General features: G+C 40.9%; 1 protein-coding gene across 1 annotated transcript in view; it reads right to left on the bottom strand.

The window, feature by feature from the left end:
• Positions 1-6,277: 6,277 nt before the first annotated feature.
• LOC309545358 (uncharacterized protein) overlaps positions 6,278-25,812 on the bottom strand; it is a gene marked incomplete at both ends in the record, with an annotated part of 30,124 nt that continues 10,589 nt past the window's right edge. Inside the window, one exon of the mRNA XM_082244524.1 lies at positions 6,278-7,214. Within this exon, the coding sequence (XP_082100650.1) occupies positions 6,278-7,214 (937 nt within the window). The remainder of the gene's footprint in view (positions 7,215-25,812) is intronic.

Genomic DNA, 25,812 nt, shown 5'->3' with positions numbered 1-25,812 from the left:
AATTAGAGATCTGTTTGTAGGCAGGGCTAACTATGCTGATTGCAATTTTAATGCAGTAAAGGCACTATGTTGTCAGCCCAAACAGGAAGTTAGAGCACACCTAATTTCTGGTAGATCATCAGATATTTGTCTGCTCTGGAGCATTTTGTTTGAGGAATAAAACATGGGGAAATAGGTGTTATTGTGTATGTAAACCCTAAAAATTAACTTTCGTAGTTGCTTCCTTTTAGCCTAATAAATATATCATTGGAAATGGTATATCCCCCAAGCAGACTTATATCATAGATGTTCCTAATTTTGCTGCATATGGATTAAAGAGGCCAGTACCCCGAGACGCCAAAAAAAAAAAATACTGTACAGTACATTCAACAGTTAATTCCACTGTGTGGTATAGACAGGTGTATGAGAATCCACCAGTCCACCAGGTCCCAACCCTCATTTTTCACTCCTGTTTTTCTAATCAATTTAATATAGGGATGGTACCATATGATGCTTTGTAGCTTGTTATGCTGTAAGCCTGCCATTCTTACAAGTAAATTAAAGTGAAGTAAAGTCTAATTTTTTAAAAATAACAAACATGACATACTTATCTGCTCTGTGCAGTGGTTTTCACAGGGCAGCCCAGATCCTCCTCTTCTTGGGTCCCTTTTCAGCTCTCCTTGCTGCTCCCTCCTGTTGAATGCCCCCAATGCTAGCAACTTGATAAGGGGGCACCCGAGCGGAGCCGCAGCTCTGTATATCCATTTAGACATGGAGCCGCAGTTCAGCTCCACCCCTTCTCCCTCTCCTCATTGGCTAACTGACTTTGATTGACAACAATGTATGCCAATGGCACCGCTGCTGTGTCTCAGCCAATCAGGAGGGAGAGTCCTGGATAGCTGAAACACTCGTGGACATTGCTGGATCTAGATTGACCTCAGGTAAGTATTAGGGAGGCTGAGGGGAGCTGCTGTACACAGAAGGTTTTTTATCTTAATGCATAGAATGCATTAAGATATAAAACCTTCTGACTTTACAACAGCTTTAAGGGTTTAGGGTTCTGGTGGGGATGGATGGGGTACATTAGGATCAGCTGATTTGCTTTTTAGTTAGGGCCAGGTTAGGGGACATGCAGGGCACTGGTTTTTATGTTGCTTTTTGAAGTACTGTGAACTGCTTTACCAACACCACCAGTGGTGGATTTTTTTTGTGGCAAAACTTTGTGTGTTTTATTATTGTCACATCAATCCATAGAACATTTTTTCAGTAGTGTTGCAGAACATCCAATAGGTCTCAAGCTAATTCAAGCAGTCTCCTCCACGGCAATCTCCCATGAGCAACACTCTTACTGTATGTTCTTTTGGTACTCTCATGAGCCCAGATGTTATCAAGTGCAAAAGATGTACCACCTATGGGTTTTTGTAACTGGTTTCAGGATTACATGATGTGTGCTTATTCCGATTTCTATCTCAATGTTTTTTTTTATTTGGTGAATAGGTTAATATCCCAAGAACCAACTGGAACTGCTCCATATAGCACTTCTGTTTTTTTAAGCTATATATTTTTTCAAGATAACAAAATACTAGAGCTTATCATACAGTATATGTTCTGTCAAAGATAATGGTTGTTTACAATATTTAAACATTATTATAGATATGACTGTGATAAATGATGTGTGTGTATTTTGCCATTCTGATTTAGATGCAGATTACATTTAATATTATATTGATATTTATTAAATTATTAATTTATTAATGAATTATATATTTAATATTATAGAGAGTTCAAGCAGAAATCCTGGGGGTTTACAAACCTTTTATTACAAACTGATATTTTATTAGGGCAGCGTAGGCACTTGAAGCCACTGGATTTTCAGTTAAAAGAAAAAAATGAGTAAGTATTATGTTCTTGCTAATAATCTAAAAAAAAAAATTGAAGTGTACGTAAACCCAAATATTAAACTTCACTTCTATGGTCCCTTTTTTCTGTTAAATATATCCAGTGTTTTCCTATATCTGTTCAATAAATTCACAAAAATACCTTCAAGATAATTTATATCAATAATAATAATTAAGATGAACATTGACTAACAGAAGCTTGGGTTTTTTAAAAAACTAAAGCTAGAATATTCAGTGCAGTTTTGGTCATCTTTTTTGGGAAAAAAATATGAAATAGCAGCATTAGAATATGGAAAATTGTTGCCACATACCTCACGTAATTTTCCTTTCCTGGCATATCCTCACGTCAGCACACTATGGGTTAATCAGCCGTAGGTAACCTTCAGGACCACCTCCAATAGCTACAATAAAGGGCCCTCCCTCCTGATCCCTGGTGTCCTCCTAACTAAATAGCGAACGGCCACCAGGGTGGGGAAGTTGTGCTGATGTGAGGATACGCCAGGAAAGGAAAATTACGGTAGGTATGTGGCAGCAATTTTCAGTATTCCTGGCTAACCTCACGCCAGCACACCATGGGATTTAACTAGCAATAAGAAAATACAGGCAGGAAGCAAAGGACACTAAGTCAAGATATGCTGTATAATAAGGAAAACAAGATTTTATTTCTCTTGTAAGGCTGCTGAGACCACCGCTGTCCCAAATTTTGCAGATGCTCTGGCCTGAATATCTAGGCTATAGTGCTGAGCAAACGTTGTGCAAGAACTCCAACTGGCCGTTCTACAGACGTCCTCCAGTGTAACTTTAGCGTATGCTGCCCAGGAGGCTGCCATCCCTCTCATCGAATGAGCATGTATAACTTCCGGAGGAGCCAGACCTTGGGTCTTTTAGGCTTTGGTACCCAGTGGGAGGATAAAAAGGTTATCTGCCTTTCTGACAGGAGCCGATCTCTTCAGATATATGGACAGCAAGCTCACTAGATCCAGTGTGCAGAAATCCTCTGTTTGAGAGGACGGAGATGCTTGAGCGAAACTTGGGAGGATTGCCTCTCAATTTTCATGGAAGCTAGATGCGACCTTAGACCTCAAGCTTGGCGCAGGTCGGAGAATGGGTCTTTGTGGAAAGATCACACAGTAAGGCTCTTTGCAGGACAGAGCTGCCAACTCTGAAACTCTTCTTGCCGAGACTATGGCGACCAAAAACACAAATTTTAAGGTCAGAAACCATAAGGAGCAAGAGTCCAGAGGTATAAATGGAGGTTGCATAAGCGACCTGAGGACCAGACCAAGGTTCCATGAAGGTATAAGGCACTTCTTTGGACCAAAATCCTTCCGATTCGGAATCCAGGGATCAGAAGGGAGGACCTTTTATTCTAGCTATTGGAGGTGGTCCTGAGGGTTACCTACGGGGTATTAACCCATGGTGTGCTGATGTGAGGTTACCGAGGAAAAGTATTTACTTTGTATATGTGGGATCCACAGCCATAAAAAAACAAAACAAAACATTTTAAAGATTGCGTATCCCTAACTGTAAAGGTTAATCTGAACTCTATCTGCTGTTGTAGGAAACTTGTCTGTAATCCAGTGGATATGCCTGGGACCCGTTTTAGAATATGAGACCTGTGGAGTATCATAGTCTGCGGAAACGATTCAGACTCCACAGATCTAGAGGCCCAACAGTTATCCCATAGTTTGCTACCACTGCTGTTATGGTCCTGCTCAGTGAATACTCAGGGATAATGTAATTCATGATAGGTTATTTATTTAATTAGTAGATCAATCTTAATCTTGCCAATCCTGTCTATCCAGATTCACATATAATAACATAGAAAATAACATACATGTTGATCACAATTTCTAATACAGATTTTTGCCTTTGTTAGTTGTTGCAAGTAAAACACTGACTTGAAGATCATCTGAAGAGGTAAATCTTTTCTCTTTATCTACATAACATATATAAGAAAGAACATCAACTCTACTTTTAATTTTATAATGAACCTTTAGGTACTGAAAAAGCAATGCAATTAAAACCAATTTCACATATCTTTTTATATTGATTTTCACGGTCTGCTGCAGCTGTGGTTTGATGTACAGTGTGCTCTGCAATAGGCGGATGTCGTTCTGCTTTGTTGAACACAACAGAGTTGAACTGAGGATGCTTTATTGAAACAGGTAACAACTATGGGCTGCTTTGTAGATTAGCACCTGACTTCAGCACCAGATGAAAAAGGTTCTTTTGACTTGCATTCACTACTGAACCAGATGCTCATCTAATTGGGGTAGGGCATAACGAACACTACTAGCAGGGTCAGTTCTGAATTTACTATATTTTGAAGAAAACAAACTGCAGAATGCCCTGTTAAGCAAGTGCCTGGCAGGTTAGATTATAGATATTTGGATACCAAATGCAATTCTTTAAAGCGGTTGTATACCCGCTTTCTTAATTTTACCTAGAGGTAAGCCTATGATATGGCTTACCTGTAGGTAAAATGAAAATCTCCTAAACCTGCATGGTTTATATTTGTCTATATATTCACCCTGCATGCAGCTGCTGGCATCAGCAGTGGACCTTCAGAGTTTCTTGCTGGAACCGAGGGCTCCCGCGTGCATGTGCATGTGACGTCATCACGGCTCCGGCAACTCACAGCACCAGAGCCCACACGATCCCGGGAAGAAAGGACGGGAGAAGATGTCAGCCCTCTCAGCAGTGACCAGGCGCCGCTGAGAGGGCTTCCTTCTAAGGTGAGTATTTCATAATTAGCTAGTATGCGATGCATACTAGCTAATTAAAGCGGTAGTATCCCGCTTTTTGACACTTTTACCTACAGGTAAGCCTATAATAAGGCTTACCTGTAGGTACAAATAATATCTCCTAAACCGGCATGGTTTAGGAGATATTTACAGTGCATGCAGCCGCTCGCGCGAGCGGCGCATGCGCTCTGAAGGTCCGGGGAGTCCTTCAATTTATTTGCCAGGAGCTTGCCGGAAAATCACTCCCGCGCGCATGCGCGGGAGTGACGTCATCGCGGCTCCGGCCAATCATCGCGCCGGAGCCGTCTCTTCCGGCCAATCACCGCACCGGAGCCGCCGAACCCGGAAGAGACGGCGAGGGATCATGGCAGCGCCCGCAGCGATGTCCGGGGGTCCATGTCGGGGCTTCGTTCTAAGGTAAGTTACACATAATGGGCTAGTATGCGATGCATACTAGCTCATTATGCCTTTGTCTTGCAGGTTTTTATTTTTTATTTTTTTTTATTTTAGGGTTTACAACCGCTTTAAGCCTTTATTTTCCAGGGGTTTTTTTCAGCGGGTTTACAACCCCTTTAGGAATGATTTTAATTGATGAATAAAAATAAAAACGTACCCTTAAACAAAACAGAGGGGAAGGGTTAGATCTACATCAAGATTTAAAGAGTATGAAAAGGCAAAATCTCTTTTTTTTTAGTTTTGTAAGTTTACACCTTCAGTCCCGATTCACATTAGTGCAATGACAGACATTGCATGTGATTCGGAGCGCACTGTTCTGAAAATCACATACGATGTCTGTGCGATGCGAATTCAGCCATAAAGATTGTATGGCTGAATTCACATTGCATTCGGACACAACTCGCACAGGACCCTTTTTTGGGTCTGCAGCAGAATCGGATCACATGGTGGTTCACACCTATGAGATCAGATTCATGTCCGAATTGACAGTTCGCACTGAGATATGCAAACTGATCTGGGGGTGTCGTTAACTTTGTATTGACACCCCCAGCAATTCGCATATGGCAGTGTGAATTGCGTGCAATTTTAATGCGATGCAGGAACCCGCAGTGGTTTCGCAGGGTTCCTGCATCATATATATGTGAACCGGCACTCAATCAATTTTTCACTTTTGTCTGTGTGGAGGTTGTGGAGGTTCATGCCTCTACTGATAATAGTTTCAAAATTGTCACCAGAACAAGAGGTAAGGGAAAATCCTTCAATGGGGATACCATTTCTAGTAACAACTGTCTAAGAGGGGAATTTTCTCCAACCTACCGCTGCAGCTTTGGGACAGGAAGTGAAAGTAAATCCTCCCAATGGTGCACAGACAGCAGAAAATAACATGACAGAGTTTTAACCCTGCCACAATATTCAAAACAAACACGTTTTTGGGGATTTTGAGCTCTTCTGCTTTGTCTGACTATTACCTGAGCAGGAAGTAAGGGAAAACAAAAACCTGACAAAGTTTGTAACACTTACCTCCTTTACTAAAGAAAAAATCATTGTCCAAATCCTTGTTTTCTGTCTGACACCCATCAAACAAACAGGAAGTGAAGGAAAATTTCCCAGCAGGGCCATGGACAACAATAAAAACTCAACAGAGGTTTTAACCCTTACCCACTCTGTTCCCCAACTAGCATTAATAGCTAGAGTAGCTTATTTATCAAGTTTGTGACATTTCATTCTTTTTAGAGATGCCTTCACCTCATTGTTTCTTAAAGAATAAATGATGGGATTTAACATGGGAGTCAACAAAGTATAGAAAACAGCAATAGCCTCTTCCACTATATAGTCCATGGAATCAGGACTGATATAAATGAACACAGGTGGTCCATAGTAGAAGATGACAGAAATCAGGTGTGACGCACAAGTGGAAAAGGTTTTTCTTCGCCCTTCAGAAGTTTGGATCTTCAGTATTGTTTTTATGATGTGGAAGTAAGATACTAAGATCAAGAGGAAGCAGATGAGAGCAACAGCCCCGATGTTGGTGATGATTACTGCTTTGTTGATGGTTGTGTCAGCACATGCCAGTTTTAGTACTGGGATGACATCACAGAAAAAGTAGTTTATCCTATTGGGGCCACAGAATGGGAGTCGGAAGGTAAGTGTAGTGTGTATCATGGAATGGAGTGAGCCAGTCAGCCATATGCCAGCAGCAAACTGTGTGCACAGCTTCAGGTTCATGAGGTTTGGGTAATGAAGTGGCCGACAAATGGCCAGAAAACGATCATAAGCCATAACAGTGTACAGAAAACACTCAGTGCTTCCAAAGAAATGGAAAAAATACAACTGAATGATACAACCTCGAAAGGAAATGGTATTGTCCTTCTGCAGAAAGTTTGTGAGCAGTTTGGGCAATGTAACTGTGGATAACCAAATATCTAAAAAAGAAAGATTCAGTAGGAATATGTACATAGGTTTGTGAAGATGAGGATCCCTTTGTACTGCCAAAATTAGTATAACATTTCCAAAGAGTGTAGATATATAGATACACAAAAACAACACGAATAATGGAATTTTCATCTCTTCTGAATGCGGAAGTCCTAAAAGGGTGAACTCGGTCACTGAAGTGTAGTTCATGTACTCCATTATTCTATTTATCAAAAAAGAGAGAACATGTTACCTTGTCAAGCAAAGTGAAATAGTCTTGTTTAGTATACAGTAGTTGCCATTATTACAAAATAAGTGAAGGTATCATCATAGCTTACATCTGCATACCATTACCAATGCAACTGAGTTGATTTACTAAAGAAATAGATGATATTCACTAAGCTTAGTAAATTAGTCAAAATTAATTTCAATCATACAATTATGTGAAAGCAAATATCTATTATTTTCCCATTTCTGCTGCACATGTTTGGGTATTTAAAATGAGCACAACTGTAACGTAAATTACTATATTTTAAAAAAATGGTAACAAAGCTATGTCCTCTCATGGAAACAGTTGGTCTGAGTTTTAGCTTACATTCAGGGGCCATTTTAACACATAAGGTACAATATCCTAAACTTTGGTATACAAAAGATTTCTAAATTAACTACTTGCCTACAGTGCACTTTCACCCCCTTCCTGCGCAGGCCAATTTTCAGCTTTCAGCACTGTCACACTTTGAATGACAATTGCGCGGTCATGCTACACTGTACCCATATGAAATTTTTATCATTTTTTTTCACACAAATAGAGCTTTCTTTTGGTGGTATTTAATCACCGCTGGGTTTTATTATTTCTCACAAAAAAAAAAAAAAGAAAAAGACAGAAAATTTTGAAAAAAAAAAGTTTTTCATATTTTCTGTGAGTAAATTTTGAAAATAAATAATTTTTCTCCTTCACTGATGTGCACTGATAAGGTGGCACTGATGGGCACTGATAGGCTGCACTGATGGGCACTGATGAGGTGGCACTTGTGGGCACTGATGAGGTGGCACTGATGAGGAGGTACTAATATACCGTACTGATGGGCACTGATAGGTGGCGCTGATAGGTGGCACTGATGAGCACTGATAGGTGGCACTGATGAGCACTGGGAGGTGGCACTGATGGGCACTGAGAAGTGGCACTTATAGACACTGATGGGTGGCACTGATGGGCACTGATGGGTGGCACTGATGGGCACTGACGGGGGGCAATGATGGACACTGACGGGTGGCACTGATGGGCACTGACGGGTGGCACTGATGAGCACTGATGGGTGGCACTGATGGACACTGATGGGCAGCACCATCAGTGCCCAGAATCAGTGCCCATAGTGCTGCAAGTCAGTGCCCATCAGTGCCTAGATAAGCAGGCACTGATGGGCACTGACTGGCAGCACTATGGGCACTGATTCTGGGCACTGATGATGGGCACTATGGGCACTGATGGTGGGCAGAAATTGGCAGTTTATTTACATTTTGTGTAATCAGGGCACTGATTATCAGTGCCCTGATTACTTGTACTTGTCTGCCCTGATTGGACACAGCCGATCACATGGGTAAAGAGTCGTGTCGTTGACTCTTTACTGAGATCGGGGTCGCGGCGTGGGGCGCGCGAGGGAGGCTGTTCTGGTGCGCCGTCATATGACGGTGCCCCAGAACAATGGATGCACCGCTCCACCGTCATTTGACGTCAGGCGGGTAGCAAGTGGTTAAGCAAATAATTGGTTGCGTTAAACTTTTTTTTTTTTTTTACAAATAGATTTTTCTTTTATTAAACGTATAAACAGAACAAATAATTACAGCTACATTACATTAGGCTCCTTTCACACGGCCGCTCCGTGTGTCCGCAAATCATCCAATCCGTTTGCGGATGATTTGCGGACATAATGTAAGTGAATGGCACTGCGGGTGTCAGCGGAATACCACCCGCTGACACCCGATTTTCCTCCATTCAGTTCTGTTCCGTTTTTACAAATGGAACAGAACCCATTTTTTCTTCCGTTTAAAACACGGAAAGGAAGGAAAATCTGATGTCAGCGGTGTCATCCGCTGACATCCGCAGTGCCAAAGACTTACATTATGTTCGCATATCATCCGCAAACGGATGGGATGATATGCGGGCACACGGAGCGGATGACAGAAATGTCATCCGCTCCGTGGTAAAAAAAAAAAAAAAGTCCCGCAGCGGACCTTTCACACGGAGCGGCCGTGTGAAAGGAGCCTTACTCTGCACAAAAACAAAACAAAACAAAACAAAACAAAAAAAAAAAAAAAAAATTTTGGGAGAGGAAGGGAAGGGGAATACCAACAAAACAGTTTAAGGGCTGGAAAAAAAAAAAAAAATTATTTTTAATAAGTTCCTGCTTCTGTCATTATGGAACAGGTGACGTTGGCACGCCTACAGCATCAATCCAAGCTGACCACACTTTATCAAATTTTTTTGGGCAATTCCTACTACCGTATGTAAAACGGTAGAATGGAAGTGTCTTAGTAACGGCAGCTATCCAGGTTGATCGGGTGGGAGGTTCGGGTAGCTTCCATCGCAAAAGGATTTCTCTCCTAGCGTAAAACAGGGTATACATAATGCACATTTTATCGTATCTATCCCCTCCCACTTCTGTAAGGTTACTCAATAGAGTTACCTTTGGGTCCAAAGGAATCGTAATGTCAAAAATTTCCCCAATAGTATCCGTCACCGCCTTCCAAAAGGTTGCCAGCTCCGGACACGACCAAACTACATGTATAAAGGTACCAATTCCATGCCCACATCTGGCACACGAGGGATCCTTCATAGGATATATCCTAGCAAGACGTTGCGGCGTATAGTATGCTCTGTGTAAGAATTTAAGTTGTATAAATCTATCCCTAGCCGCTATCATTGAGGGGATATAATTATTAACCGAATCCTCCCAATCTTCAACCGTCAGGTCTAGGATGTCATCCTTCCATTTATTATAGATTTTCTCAAGAGACCGACCATGATCTGTTGAAAGTATAAAATATATAGCAGAGAGAGTTTTCCCTATTACCTTGAACGTTAGCATTTTCTCCAAAGGGTCTGATTCCAAGACAACAAGGCCTTGGAACTGAGCCCGCATAGCATGACTAAGCTGGTGGTAACGAAAAACCATAGTGGGAGGCAATGAGTAGGTATACTGGAGTGCGTCAAACCCTAGAAGTCTTCCATCTTTAATAACATGTTTCATGGTCACAATCCCTCTGGCAGCCCATACCTGGGGTTCAGGAAGTTGGTACAAATGTAATAGATTAGGATTACCCCACAACGGAGTGTGGGGGGATATATGTAGAGGTGCATTATATATCAACCGCGCCCGAGTCCATATCCGCAGCACCGTCTTCATCAGACTGGTTATTTGAGGATGTGCCCGTTCACCCCGGAAAACCAGATTACTAAGGGCCGCGTAGGAACCCAGCAATGCTGCTTCTAGTGTAACTGCGGAGTTAGTTTTGGGTTGGGAAAACCACCACCGGACCGTCACCAGTACAGCCGCCCAAAAGTACAGCTTAAAGTTAGGAAACGCTAAACCCCCTCTTGCAAGTGGAAGATATAACGTACGCTTTGCGACTCGTGGAATACGCCCGGCCCATACAAAAGTTGTTACCAAACTGTCTAATCTCGAAAAAAAGTTTTTAGTCATATCAATAGGGGAATTACGAAAAAAATACAGAAATTTCGGAAGATAACTAATTTTTAATAAATTGATTCTACCAACCGGGGATAAGGGAAGCATGCGCCATGACGCACACCTTTTATTTAATTGTAAAACTAAAGGGTCGATGTTATTTTGCTGGTGCACATCCAATGTTGGACCCACTTTGATACCCAGGTACACCATATCCTGTACCCATTTCAACGGTGTCTGAGTATCAATTAAAGGTACCGATGGATGTAGTGGAAAGAGGACAGACTTAGACCAGTTAATACATATACCTGAAAAACAACCAAAAATGTTGAATAATTGTAGGGCCCTATGTAATGAAGTGGAAGCATCAGCCAAATAAATCAAGGTGTCGTCTGCATACAAGGACAACTTCTCTTCAATGACACCCACTTTAATGCCTCGGACTTGTGGGTCCGCCCGCAACATAATCGCGAGCGGCTCCAGAGCCAAGGCAAACAAAGCCGGAGATAACGGACATCCCTGCCGGGTACCCCTCAATAGAGGGAATTTACCTGACAGCGATGAGTTAGTGCGGACCCTAGCCGTGGGGTTCCCATAAAGAAGCTTAATCCATGACACAAAGTTAGGGCCAAACCCGAAGCTGGCTAGGATCTTCCAAAGAAATGGCCACTCAACAGAATCAAATGCTTTCTCGGCGTCGAGGGAGGCGACCACACCTGCTCCCTCCCCCGACGCCAAGGCCATATGTGTAAACAATCTCCGGACATTGATATCCGTGCCCCGTTCAGGTATGAATCCGGTTTGGTCCGGATGAATCAAGTCTATAATAACACTATTAAGTCGAGTGGCCAAAATCTTTGAAAGGATCTTCCCATCTACATTTAATAAAGAAATAGGTCTATATGATGAACATAATGATGGATCCTTCCCTAATTTAGGGATGACGACGATAACTGCTTCGCTCATTGTTTTAGGGAGTTCCCCGTCGTTTAGAGATCCTACAAGAGTGGCTAATAGATGCGGGCCCAGAAGGTCCATATGGGCCTTATAGAATTCGACGGGAATTCCATCCGGTCCTGGTGTTTTATCCGGTTGTAAGGAAGCCACCACTTCCTGGATCTCCAAAAGAGTAATAGGGGCATCTAATTTGGCCCTATATTTATCGGTTAAGACCGGGAAGTCCACTACCTGCAAATAGTGATCTAATTCATCTCCTGAATAGTTGACCCTAGTATTATATAGGGCCTGATAATAATTAGTGAAATTGTGATTAATGGTTTCTTGATTAGAATGAAGAATGCCTGATTGATCCTGAATGTGTGCTATACTATACCCAGTTGTCTGTTCCCTAGAAATTTGCGCAAGCATTTTACCATTATACTCTCCTTGTACGAAAATACGTTGGGATTGAGAAAGGAGTTTTTTCTGTGTAATAACTGTACGTATTCCCATTACCTCCCTAGTCAAAGATTGAAATTGTGTATAATGAGTGGGGTCTCTAGTTTGAATATACAAATTTTCCATATCTCTAGCCTCTTTTTCTTTTTGCAGTAAATTTGTTCGCCTATATCGTTGGATCTTCCCAATAGCTGTCTGGTAATACCCCCGGGTGCAAACTTTAAAGGCATCCCAGACCATAGCCACTGATGCCGTGCCCGGGTTTATCTCCCAAAAGGCCGCTATTTGAGGCGCCACTAGAGGGTTTATATCAGGATCAGAGATCCAATATCTGGATAATCGCCATAATCTATCAGAGGGGTTGCCAGATAGTTCCATATTTAGTAGAAGTGGAGCATGGTCAGAAATCCCACGAGGAAGAACCCGAATCTCCCGCACCCGAGATAGGAGTGAACCACCTGCAAACATTAAATCAATTCGAGAGAAGGATTTATAAGTGGCGGAATGGCAGGTATATTCCCTAGAGTAGGGATGGTGCCAACGCCATAGATCCGTCAACCCATAAGTCTCAGCCCATTCGGCAAGATCCGTTCTGGTAGAAGAATCTCCAGTCATTCTATCCATTTTCGGGTCTGGAACCATATTAAAATCACCCACAATAAGTATGTTATCATTCTCGTATTTTGCAATTTCTTTCAAAATTTTATGCAGGAGCCTAACTGAAGCCGGCGGGGGTATATATAACCCTACCAGCAATAAAGTAAAAGATGATATCTGCAGATTGAGCAAAACAAATCGTCCATCCGGGTCTAGGGAAACATCCAGTAATCTAAACGGAAGAGACTTATGGATAAGAATGCTGACTCCACGAGCGTACGTAGAAAACGTAGAGTGGTAATGATGCCCAACCCATGGTTTCTTGAGAGCTAGCGTTCGAGTACCCAGCAAGTGGGTCTCCTGAAGGACACATATATGGGGATTAAAAGATTTTAAATATTGGAACACTAAGGAGCGTTTCTGCGGGGAATTCAAACCCCTAGTGTTCCAAGAAATCACCCTTAAAGAATCCATATCCACTCATAAAACAGTGTATTAAAGGATAATGAATAAGTAATAAATATTACAGTATTCCCCAGAGCCCGGGTGGAAGCTGCTCCATTTGGTATTCATCTGCATTCTTAGTAGAAATTTTGGTATGTATAGATTTGTGTGCCAATACAAAAAAAAAAAAAAAAAAAAGGAAGGAAAAAGTTGACTAATAAATACAATAACAGAGTAATGTTCAAACATCCCCATCCCCCCCACCCCACCCATCTCCCCAAAATTGGAGAGGGTTTGTATCCCACCCACCGCGGACCTCATAGTCCACCCTAGAGGGTAAGTGTCAAAAAAGGCACTATATTACCCCCCCCCCCCTTAAGAGAAAAAAAAAAAAAGGGGAGAGGGGAGAAAACTCCGGCGTTCAAAAAGGACAAAAATAGTTATATATCAACTCACCCAAATATCGGATAAAATTTGGGAAAGTAAACTGTAAGAAAAAAAAAAAAAAGATACATATACATATATATTATCACTAACCATATATATATTATAAATTATCACAATTTATCATGCATTACAGTTTTCCAGGAAGTCCAAAAAAAAAACAAAAAAAAAAAAAAACATTTTTTTCAATTCCAGTCTTACTTATATGTCTCAAGCCAGGATAACACCTCTTTAGGGGAAGAAAAAAAACGCACATGTTCACCACATGTTCACCATCTTGAACCCGCGGTTGCGTTAAACTTTAAATGCAATGTTATTTAAAAGTCTCCAGCTTCCTAACTCATGGTAAGGCAGAAGATGTGTTACTTCACATACAACGGATTAAAGTGATTGTAAAGTCTCGTTATTTTTCTTTAAAAAAAATAACAAACACGTTATACTTACCCCTTCTGTGCATTTGGTTTTGCACAGGGCTGCCTCTAGCCCCTCCCTCCTGTAGAGTGCCCCCACAGCAAGCAGTTTGCTATGGGTGCACCTGAGCTGTGCTGCAGCTCTGTGTGTCCATTTAGGCACAAAGTTGGGGTTCGCCCCAACACCTCTTTCTCCTGATTGGCTAACTGACTGTGATTGACAGCTGCGGGAGCCAATGGCGCCATGGCTGCCTCTCAGCCAATCAGGAAAGAGAGTCCAGGACAGCCGAGGGACCCGTGGACATCGCTAGGCAGAGATGAGGCTCAGGTAAGTATTAGGGGGTGCTGAGGGGGGCTGCTACACACAGAAGATTTTTTATCTTAATGCATAGAATGTGTTACGATAAAAAACCTTCTGACTTTACAACTCCTTTAAAGAAGGAACTTAGGATGGTTGCCTTAAATACCAGAAGGGGACCACAAGAACAATATTCAATACATTTATTAACACTTATCAGCACTTTTCTGGGATAAGTCAAGGCTTATAGGATTGTCTGTGAAGGTTTTCCTTTATCCAGGTCGTAGTATAGCCACTAGTAGTAAGTTATATTAAGCTGGGCTTGTTCTGTAATGCTGAAGATGTGAACAAAGTCATCTACATCATACTGTAATAACAATCGCTCTCTAAACAGGAGTGGGGGCCTTTGACACCACCCATCACCCACATACTTTAGAATGCCATTTTAACTTCTTCAATCCAGTCATTTGACAGGCCAAACCTTCACCATGTAACTTGAACACATGTCTCACACAGGCTTCCTGGCACCATAATCACTGGATTAATAAAATAGAACAAGGTGGTGGTCTCATTATACAATAGTATGACAGTTGTAAGGACTTAAAGCATATCTAAACCTGAGAAAAAAAATGCTACATATTGTGGCTCTGTCTGATCTTGGGCGAGAGAGAACTGATACACTTTAAGTATTTTTTTTTTTTATAATTTCAAGTGAACCATTAAAATGAATAAATCCTAGTGCCTGAAGAGGATAATTACCTGTAAGTGCTTTTGAAAGTTTACATCTCAATATATATTTAGTTAGCCAGAAGAAAAATATCACCTACATTTTCACTTAAGGTTGAGCCTCAGTTCCATGATTCCCTAAGGTATCTTGTGGAAACTCTACGAATCCAGTTTTAGTTTTATCTTTCCTTGTACATTTTGTAGCTTTTAATGTTTTCATGTTTTTAGCTCACTAAATACCACAATTAGGATTACATTTATAACAACAGCATATGATACAAAGAAAAGAATGTATAAAAAAATAAGGCTGAGAGTCAGGACAATTGTTTTTTGGAAAAAGATAACCAGAGCAAAAAATGTTAACCTAAAAATTTGCACGAATAACTATAACATCACTACAAAAGCTACACAACCAACTTTAGAAAACAACAGCGACAATTTGTGATAAATGAGACATCTCTGTCCCAGGTATTTTGTATTATTTGAATTATCAAACAGTATGTGTGAATATGTACATATTTATACATTACCTTAGTAAACTGCATTAGCCGTCTATAGCACTTGAGGAGAATATTTACAGTCATATCCATCACATATCAATCTATCAATGATGCCAACATTTTTTTTGTTTCTGCCTTACACTCAGATATACTTCCATTATTTTAATATGTTTTTCTTTCCAAATAGTCTTATGTCCACCAACCTATCTACGTCATGCTGTTCAAGAGTACACTGCTATTTACCTATATTTATTTCTATGTATTCCTATATGAGGAATAAACCACATATAAACATGGTGATCCATGAATAGATGGCTAACATTAAAACTGTATAGGAATATAAATTAGATGTATAATTGTTAACATCCATATAACATGCTGTATTTTCAAATTGTGAATGGAAAGCTGTATTCAGGACTTATTTGCATATGTAGTTGAACAGAACAGACTCAGTAGCAAGCAGTACTTGTATCTATATGCATTTTATTACATTAGGGAATATATTCCCTATGCTATTATTTTTTCTTGTTTGTAGTTTAATGTCGTAATCATTTGATTACATGTACAGGATAACCACTAAGGGATATATTTGGATATAAGTGGTAAATGCTATTACAATAATTAAAATAGTTATTATTACACTACTTAAATATTGACTAAATTAATATTCTCCTGCTAGTATATTTTTCAGTTAATCCACATGGCCAACTTCCATTGCCAGGATGCTCTGCTCATTTAAGGCATACAATAATTTGTCCCATTTGGGACATTGTTCCAAGTAGTTTCAAGTAGTGACTGTGACTGTATGGTTAGTAGTAATACACAGGACTTGCCACTATGGCTAACTGAGGGTGAAATCAGGGAAAGGCTGGATAAACTTAACACAAACAAATCACCAGGCCCGGATGGCGTACATCCAAGAGTGCTCAAGGAACTCAGTAAGGTTATATCTAGACCACTGTTCCTGATCTTTGCTGACAGTATTAGGACAGGAAATGTACCAGGGGATTGGAGGAAAGCTAACGTGATTCCGATATTCAAAAAGGGGCAGAGGCATATCCCAGGAAATGATAGGCCTGTCAGTTTGACATCAATAGTATGTAAACTTCTGGAGGGGATGATAAGGGACTATATCGTAGAGTTTGCTAAAGACAACAACATCATCAGCAGTAATCAGCACGGGTTTACAAATGGGCGTTCTTGTCAAACCAATCTCCTAACATTCTACGAGGAGGTGAGCTGTGAGCTAGATAGGGGCAGACCAGTAGATGTGGTGTACTTGGATTTCTCTAAGGCGTTTGATACAGTTCCCCACAAGCGCTTAAATAGGTCTGCAGGTATCGATAGCAGGGTTTGCTCTTGGATACGGAACTGGCTAAAAGGGTGTGTCCAAAGGGTGGTAATAAACAGCGCATACTCAGACTGGTCTGAGGTGGTAAGCGGGGTGCCCCAGGGCTCAGTCCTGGGACCAACCTTGTTCAATTTATTCATAAACAGCATTGAGGTCGGGATCAGTAGTTCGTTATCAGTCTTTGCAGATGATACAAAATTGGCCAGGGCAATAACTGCACAGCATGAAGCAGATATCCTACAGAATGACCTGGACAAAATAACGGAGTGGGCAATGACATGGCAAATGAGGTTTAATGTGGAGAAGTGTAAGGTTTTGCACTCGGGGACTAAAAACATAAAAGTACAATACACGTTAGGAGGGGAACCCTTGGGGGGAATCAAAAATGGAGAAGGATCTGGGAGTCTTGGTTGATGATAGATTAGGCAACAGCATGCAATGTCAAGCGGCAGCTGCCAAAGCCAGCAGAATATTAGCATGCATAAAGAAAGGGATGTATTGCAGAGATAAGACTATAATCCTTCCACTTTATAAAACTCTGGTCCGACCGCATCTGGAGTATTCTGTTCAGTTCTGGTCGCCAGTCCTCGGGAGGGATGTGTTGGAGCTGGAGAGAGTCCAGAGAAGGGCAACTAAACTGATTAGGGGATTGGAGGACCTTAATTATGAAGAGTGTCTGCAATCACTCGCTTTATTCTCCCTGGAGAAGAGACGCCTGAGGGGGGACATGATAGCAATTTATAAATATCTCAATGGGGATCTCAGCTTAGAAAAAAAGCTGTTCAGTCGAAGGGATTGCATGAGGACAAGAGGGCATACAATGCGATTAGAGGAGAAGCGTTTTAACCTCAGGCAACGTGGGGGGTTCTTTACTGTTAGGGCTACAAGATTGTGGAATTCTCTACCACAAGAGGTGGTTTCTGCGGGAAGTATGGTGGCTTTCAAAAGACTCTTAGATGTACATCTCAAGGATCAGGACATTCAGGGCTATGTGAGATGATTACTGCCACACACACCTACACAGGTTGAACTGGATGGACTATTGTCTTTATTCAACCTCACCTACTATGTAACTATGTAACTATGTAACTATGTAGTGCACCTCTTAGGTACAATGAATTTTAGTCAGTTATAGAGAAAAATACGTAATTGCGGAATTGCAGAAGAGACAAAATACAACAGAAACAGCTAAATATTAGCACTCATTTTTTTAAATTTGTGATATCTACTAGTTTAAAGGAGAGTGTGATATGGATCTATCATCAAAGTGGTGTGCCTCCATCCCAATATTCATACAGAAAAAGGAAGCTACAAAAGTAGCTGCATTTGCCCAGGGGACTTTATATGAGGCACCACAAGAGTGCACAAGATGCAGGATTTTATTATGTTTTTCATGTGTATGCCTATGTTGGAATACTTTATCATTTGCTACTACCGATCAGTCTATTATGTTCCACTGGATAATATTTTTCATCTTTTGTTATCTGTTCAATAAAACCATTTAATTATATGGTACATAACTGTACTTTGTTTTTTTTTATAAGTGTGGTGCCTCATATAAAGTACCCTGGGCAAATGCTGCTAGTTTTGTAGCTTCCTTTTTCTGTATGATATCTACTAGTTTGCTAATACTATACTGATTTGGTGTTTTAAGCAAATATCCAAAGGCTAAAGGTGAACTCCAGCCAGATATAAAATGACATCAGTTTGAAAGCAGGTGCAGTTAGCTAATCTGCCACTGGGTGGCTCTGCCCCAAGATAGTGTAGTAATAGGGTGCTAGGTTCCTTTTTTTGAGAAAACCTTTATCTAGTGATGTAATGTGTGGAGTTAAAGCCCAAATAAGTGCAGGGATGGGTGGAGCCTTTTAGAGACAAGGCATGGGAGCCAAACACCCCAGAGTCATGTGGCTATAGTCAGTTGAGGTAGTTTAACACCCAAAAGAACCAGTTTCAGTCGCCCTGACTCTTCTAAAGTTAGGTACACATTCTAAGTTTTTTCTTATGTCCCTTCAACAAAAAAAAGTCTGATGTAGATTGCGAGTGGAATGACAAAGGCCTTTTAGCCCAGGCTAATGTGAGTACTAGTACACCGAGGAGTAAGAGAGTAACATCGAGAAGCATTTCCAACTGGGCAGAGCTAGAGTATGGGACAGATTGGTATACTACAGAAAAGCACCTTGTCAATCTTGGTAACAGATGTGGAATGCTTTGAATGTAGTAAATAGTGAGATTGGTCCCTACACTGTGGTGCTCCCGAAGAGAGAGGAGATGCTAGAGAGAAGATAACTAATTTATTGTGTTCTGGCATTCAGCACCCAGATGACTGCTACAGAATGTCTACTCCTGTGTATGGTGTTTAGCGCTGAAGAGTTCTCTTAGTATGTCATTGTGATGTTGAATGTCACCGCCAACTTTGAAGAATGTCAGTAAGGTGCAGAAAATGCTTCGCTTGTGTAGATATTCCTTTATACTTGAGTATTAAGGCCTAAGGCAAGGGATGTCATGAGAGGGCCTATGGCCAGGAATTGGGTACAATATGGTGAAGGTTTTCATCTGCCAGATGTTACAGGCTACAATTGCATTTTCAGTATTGCATGCGGTTTTTGGGAAAAATGTGTCACATGATCTAAAAATCACATGTGATATGCTTTTGTGAATTGAATCCAGTGTGAGCATTTTTAAACATAATAATTGCGTTTTGAGTACCACAAGGAACTTTAAGAAGTTTATTATTTCATCAAGTGTTGCATTACCCACTGGCTTTCTGGGTGAAAATATCTGGTGGGAGTTGAACATTTTTTTTAAGGGAAGAAGGAAGAATGTATTAGAAAAGAGAAGATTTAGATGTTGGACTTTCATTGACTTTGGGGATTTGCATTACATTTTTGCACATAGCACATGTTTTTTTTTTTTTTTTTTTGGGGGGGGGGGGGTATGATTTTTTTGTAAGTTCTGTATTACTTATAGTTTCAGGGTATCTGTCCAGCTGGGGAATTGGGAATATAGTGGATGTCTCTAACTGAGCACTGAGAAATCTATTTTAGTGATCTTCAGGGAGGCACATAGAATTTTGATGCTTGTAGAAAGTACCACATTATCAGGGAAAGCCTAAAATACCAACCTATCTTGGCATTGTAGGTGCTCTCTTAAAACATATTTATCCACTTAAGCCCCGGAAGATTTTACCCCCATTCCGACCAGGGGGTATTTTGCGATTCGGCACTGCGTGAATTTAACGCACAATTGCGCGGTCGTGCGACGCTGTACCTAAACGAATTTGACGTCCTTTTTTTCCCACAAACAGAGCTTTCTTTTGGTGGTATTTGATCACCTGTGCGATTTTTTGATCACGCGCTATAAACAAAAAAAGAGCGTCAATTTTGCAAAAATAGCAATATTTTTCACATTTTTTTATATGAAATTCCCCCAAAAAAAAATGTAAAAATCAAAATTTTTAAAAATTTTCGGCCAATTTATTTTATGCTACCTATGTTTGGTAAAAAAAATCGCAAAAAGCGTATTTTGATTGGTTTGCGCAAAAGTTATCGCGTTTACTAACAAAGGGAAAGATTTTTGTCATTTTTGTTGTTTTTTTTTTTAACGCGTAATGGCGGCGATCTGCGATTTTTTTTGCAGTACTGCGACATTGCGGCGGACAGATCGGACCCTTGACTGACATTTTTGACACTTTTGGGGTTACCAGTGACATTTCTACAGTAATCAGTGCTATACATATGCACTGTTACTGTAAAAATACACTGGTAGTGAAGGGGTTAACTTTATTTGGAAGGGAGGGGCTGTGTGTGTCCCTAGGGGCGTGGTTTCTACTGTGATTGGCTGTGGCTCTAGCTGTAAGGACACTGATCAACGGATCTACATACCAGATCCGTTTTATCAGTGTCTTTGCAGCGAGGAGAATGACAGGCAGTTTGTTTACACAAGCTGCCTGACATTCTCCCTCTCCCCCGCCGATCGCCGAGTGACCGGCGGACATCGGGTCCGCTGGTCACACGCGCGGGGGGGTCCGTGACCACGCGGGAGCGGGAGCGCGCCCCGGGGGGTGCGCGCTCGCTCCCTAGACCCTCACAAGCAAACAACGTAGCCCTACGTTAGTTTGCCTGTGAGGGGCTGACCGCCGACGTAGATAGTCGTGCGGCGGTCGGCAAGTGGTTAATAGCAGTATTTTTAATCCACCTCACAAAAAAAAAAAACATGTCTAAATTTTGTAGTCATGATAAAAGATATACTCAAATCACTATATATTCTGTTTAAATAGAATTTACTTACCTGTTATGCCTCTCTATGGGGATCCTCGCTGTCTGTGGCATGATTAGGCACAACCTACTTATAGAATCTTCATCATGTGAATCATGTGAATCCTTCATCATGTGAAGGATCAAACTCTATTCACTTTAATGGAAGGCTCACTAGCAAGATGCTGTTGGCAGGTTCTTCACTGAGAAGAAAAGAATGCCGCTCTATGTACGCACTGGGGCAGGCCTTGGCCAGCTGGAGAGATCACTGGAAAATGTAAGAATATTCTATGTCAAAGTGATCAGCAAGGGAAGGGAGCCCATTAAGGAATAGTCCTCATACTGTATCCGTTAGGAAAAGAATATTCACATTGCTCATCCAATATTGAGTTAGGCGAGGTTCACCTCTGAGCAGGTGTGGGACTGTGTGTAAATCACACACTTTCCCGCACTTGCAGCAAAATCTCGCTGCTGTTAGCAGACGTGTGGGGATATCATTGATTCTTAATGGCAAATAGCACCCCACGCACTGGAAACCACAGACCAGTTTGCCATGTTGGGAAACACATACCACTGTGCGATTTCTGTAGCTGCAATTTAGGAAAAGGTGCAGGGACTATTTACTGTGTTTCCCAAAGGTACATCAGCCTTTTCAAATGAATAGGCTTCTGTGCTGGCGCAAATACGCCCGAAGGGAAACCGACATAGGGTGAACCTAGAAACAAGAATCCACAAAGTAGTATACTAGAGCGTTAAAAAGACAGGCTTAGAAGTGAATAAATCCATTGATGATCCTGGCCAGAACTATACAGGGACTTGAAGAAACTCCTCAATGGTTGTATTGGAAAAATCCATGTTTATTGGGGGAAAAAATCTCAAAAACTGCAGGTAAACATTGCAAATGAATTGCAGATCAATACAAAACACAGCTTGATGGATAAAGTGGGGTAATACCTTGATAGTAGCCTTTTTACAACCATTGAGGAATTTCTTCAAGTCCCCATAGTTCTGGACAGGATTATCAGTGGATTTATTCCCTTCTAAGCCTGTCTTTTTAGCTCTCTAGTTTACGACATTGCGGATTCTTCTTATTGTCTATCCTCCCCATGGAGAATTTTTCCAGAGCAGCTTAGGACATCTCAGGCTACGTTATCCTGCCATCACTTTCTAACAGGCGCCAGATCTTGAATTGTGAATGATCCTAGAAACAGTCACACACACAATACCTCCTGTGCTTAGGAAAATGGCCCCTCCAGATGCAAAAGCTTAGATCTTCTTTACGCTTGAAAAGCGGATAACCATGGTCTTGCTGCCCTAAAGTCTATAACACTGCTACCATAAAAAACACACAGAGAGCGCACCGACCAAGTGCATTATCCTGAGACAAATAATTTATTATATAAAAAAACGGTAAGTATTATACTCACAAAACAGCAATAGTAAAAAGTGCATCACAGATCTCAGCATGTTCCATCCAAATGCATCAACATGTGTAGATACAACAGAAAATGAAGACCCCCCTGGACTGACGCATTTCAAAGAGTTCCTCTTCTGAGCCTCCTCGAAATGTATCAGCCCACGGGGGACTTCAGTTTCTGTTGTATCTACACATGCTGATGCATTTGGATGGAACATGCTGAGATCTGTGATGCGCTTTTTACTATTGCTATTTTGTGAGTATAATAATTACTGTGTTTTTATATAATAAATTATTTGTCTCAGGATAATGCACTAGGTCGGTGCGCCCTCTGTGTGTCTTTTATGGTTATAGGGTGAACCTAGCCTTAGCAGTGATGCTAATACAAAACTATCATTGATTTGTTATTTTTAACGTTTGTGCAGCCCAATATTAGCCAGTGTTTATAGAAACTTCAACATTGCGTGCAAAATTCAAGTAATATATGTGTTAAATTCTGCAAGTAGTGAACACTTTCATTACAGATTTCACATCGGAGGGCTCTTGTACTAACCAACATTTCTATGTAACTTTAGCTATCCTGTATTTTACTACTGACAACCTGCTGCATACTGAACACAGGAAGCTGACTGCTCGGCAAGGGCACATTGAGAAAATGCTTCTTCTTGAAGTGGGAATGCAGGGCGGTAAAATCACAGTCTCCACCTTGTCCAATCAAAGAATGCTTTGCCTTCATTGAGAAAATGCAAAGCATTTTTTTGATTGGCATTGGTCCTTAGTGGCTAACCTCCTGTGTTCACAAGGTAGCAGGGCGGCCATTTGGCATGGGACCCAGAAACAGCATCTACTACATTGATTTCCAGCTTTTAGAGGAATGCAACAAGTATGCTATATGCAGAGTTACATTGGTCAAAGCTGGACCAATGTAGCTAAGTAAAAATATGCCATACCTGGAACTCTTCTTTAGTTTTATGAAGATAGATGAAAACTTTTATCTTTACACTACATTTATGGGCATATTTAGAAAGCAGGGGATGTGACATTCACCAAACATTCACTGCAGGTTAAAGTGGTTCTTAAGGCAATTTTTTTTAAAGTAGTTGCAAACATTTACGTATACCCAGTGAAGTGACTGGCCCCAGGTGATACACAGAGAGGAAACAAATCTTTCTACAAAAGTTGTACCTGTCAATTTGCAGTCACCTGTCCTCTACATCTGTTCAAAGTGCTGAATTTTAAAGCTTGGCTGAAAGTTCAGAAAAAAAGGGGACGGAGAGCTGAAGTTACACTCTGCAAAGTTCAGTGAGGAGAGCTCTGACAGCTGATTGGAGGGAAGGGACACACCCCCTTCACACAGCACCCAGGAACTGAGGCCGTCAATCAGCTAAAGGTCCCTCCCCTGTCATGTTTTTTCTCTTGGTGTCAGGAAAACTTGTCAGAAGTGATCATACTGATGCAGAGAAGACACGAGTACACACTATAGAGGGATATGCTTTGTTCATATTTCATGTCAGAGGTTTACAACATTTTAATGCATTCTCTGCATCAAGGTGAAAAAAACCTTTCAATGTCAGCTCCCCTCAGGCCCGCCCCCCCCCCTTATATAGTTACCTGGGCCTAGTCTCGATACAGCTCTGTCCATCTGCAGCAGTGCTGCTATTCTTTCCCCTCTCTTACAGGAGGCTTTGCAGCAGCAGGTGTCAACGGCTCCTGTTGCTGTCAATCAAATCCTGTGAGGAGGGAGCGGGGGTAGGGCTAGCCCCCTGTGTATGTTTATAGATGCACATAGCTCGGCTTGGGATCGTGGCGGTAGGTGTGCCCCCATATCAAGCAACTTGCCATGGGGCAAACTCGGAAGAGGTGGAGCCCTGAGGGATGGAGGGGGGGGGGCACAGATGAGGAGGTTCAGGCAACTCTGTGCTATACCATTGCACAGAGCAGGTAAGTATACTATGTTTGCTATTTAAAAAAAAAAAAACGTACCTTTACAATCACTTTATTGAGTCTCTGTAAGTTAAAACACATGCACCAGGGAGATTTACCTACAGAGAATGTAAAATTCACTGATTTATACATTTCCTCCTAAGAGCTGTCTTAAGCTTCCTATCATAGGAAGTCCAATAGATGTGTGATATTTGCATAAATACAGTTCAATATATATGTTATTAACTCACTATTAAATACAGTTCCACAAAGCACTACTGCTGTAAATGAAAAACAAGTATTTTATTATTATTAAAATGTTTAGACTTCCACGTTCCAGTATGCCACAGTGTTTCTCTAATTTCCCTTAAGACCACTTATTGGAGTCAAGGGAAAAAGGATATCCACAGGGTATATTCTAATGAGAATATGTATTACTGCTGTCATACTGTCATACAAAAAACACGAAACAAACATTTAACTGGCACCCATGGGATAAAGTATAATGTAAGTATAATGTAAGCTGATTTAAGTTTGTGGTTTTCTTTACAGTAAGTGTCAGGTTGTAGTGGGAAGGATCCTATTTTATATAAAATACAAGAGTCAATGCATTTTTTAATTTGAAAGTCAGTTTTGTTTAATATTAAAGATGTAATTTCCATCCACCCATCATTGCCTGTATTATTTATATTAGATACAGAATCAACATATATCCATATGTGCCAATTTAATATTTTTGATGGATGTTTTTGACACTGAAAACAAACAAAAATGTGTGCTTCCACTGACCCAACGTTAAACCTATCTATCATTATAAACAAATGGGGAAACTCTTGGGTCAGTGTAGAGGAGCTGTCGTTTTTGTCCAAGTGCGCTTTGAGCATTCAAGTACAATCAGTATAGGAAGGGGGGGTGCATTTTTGCATCTTGGGTGTGGGTACCAGAGCACCTTGTTCCAGGACAGCTTTTCTCGGCATTGCATAGAAAGTAAGAACTAGCAAAGTACACAATTGTTTTAATGTAATTTTTAATGTACCCGTCCTTTTGAATGCAAAGTGGCATATTTGGTGAAAAAAACACATATCCAAATGCATATGTAGAATAGACTGGGCATCTATCGTAGATATACAACTATTCAAATGGCATAATTTTATGAATAGCTGTACCAACAAATTGTAAAATTTGGCATAATCTTTAATTGCTCCAAATACCAAAATTCTAGGGAAGGTCTGCTTTAAATCAGAACTTTAAAATAAAATTCCTGAGTGCTATTTATGATCCCTGGGCATAAACGAAACCCTTTTTCTATGGTTTTAAATTGTATTTTAGTTTTTTTTTCTTATATTTGTATCCCACTCCTTTCATTCGTTCAGC

The sequence above is a fragment of the Pelophylax lessonae genome, assembly GCF_965119305.1.
Source record: "Pelophylax lessonae genome assembly, chromosome: 1".
Lineage (NCBI taxonomy): Eukaryota > Metazoa > Chordata > Amphibia > Anura > Ranidae > Pelophylax > Pelophylax lessonae.
This window is presented reverse-complemented; position numbering and strand designations above follow the sequence as displayed.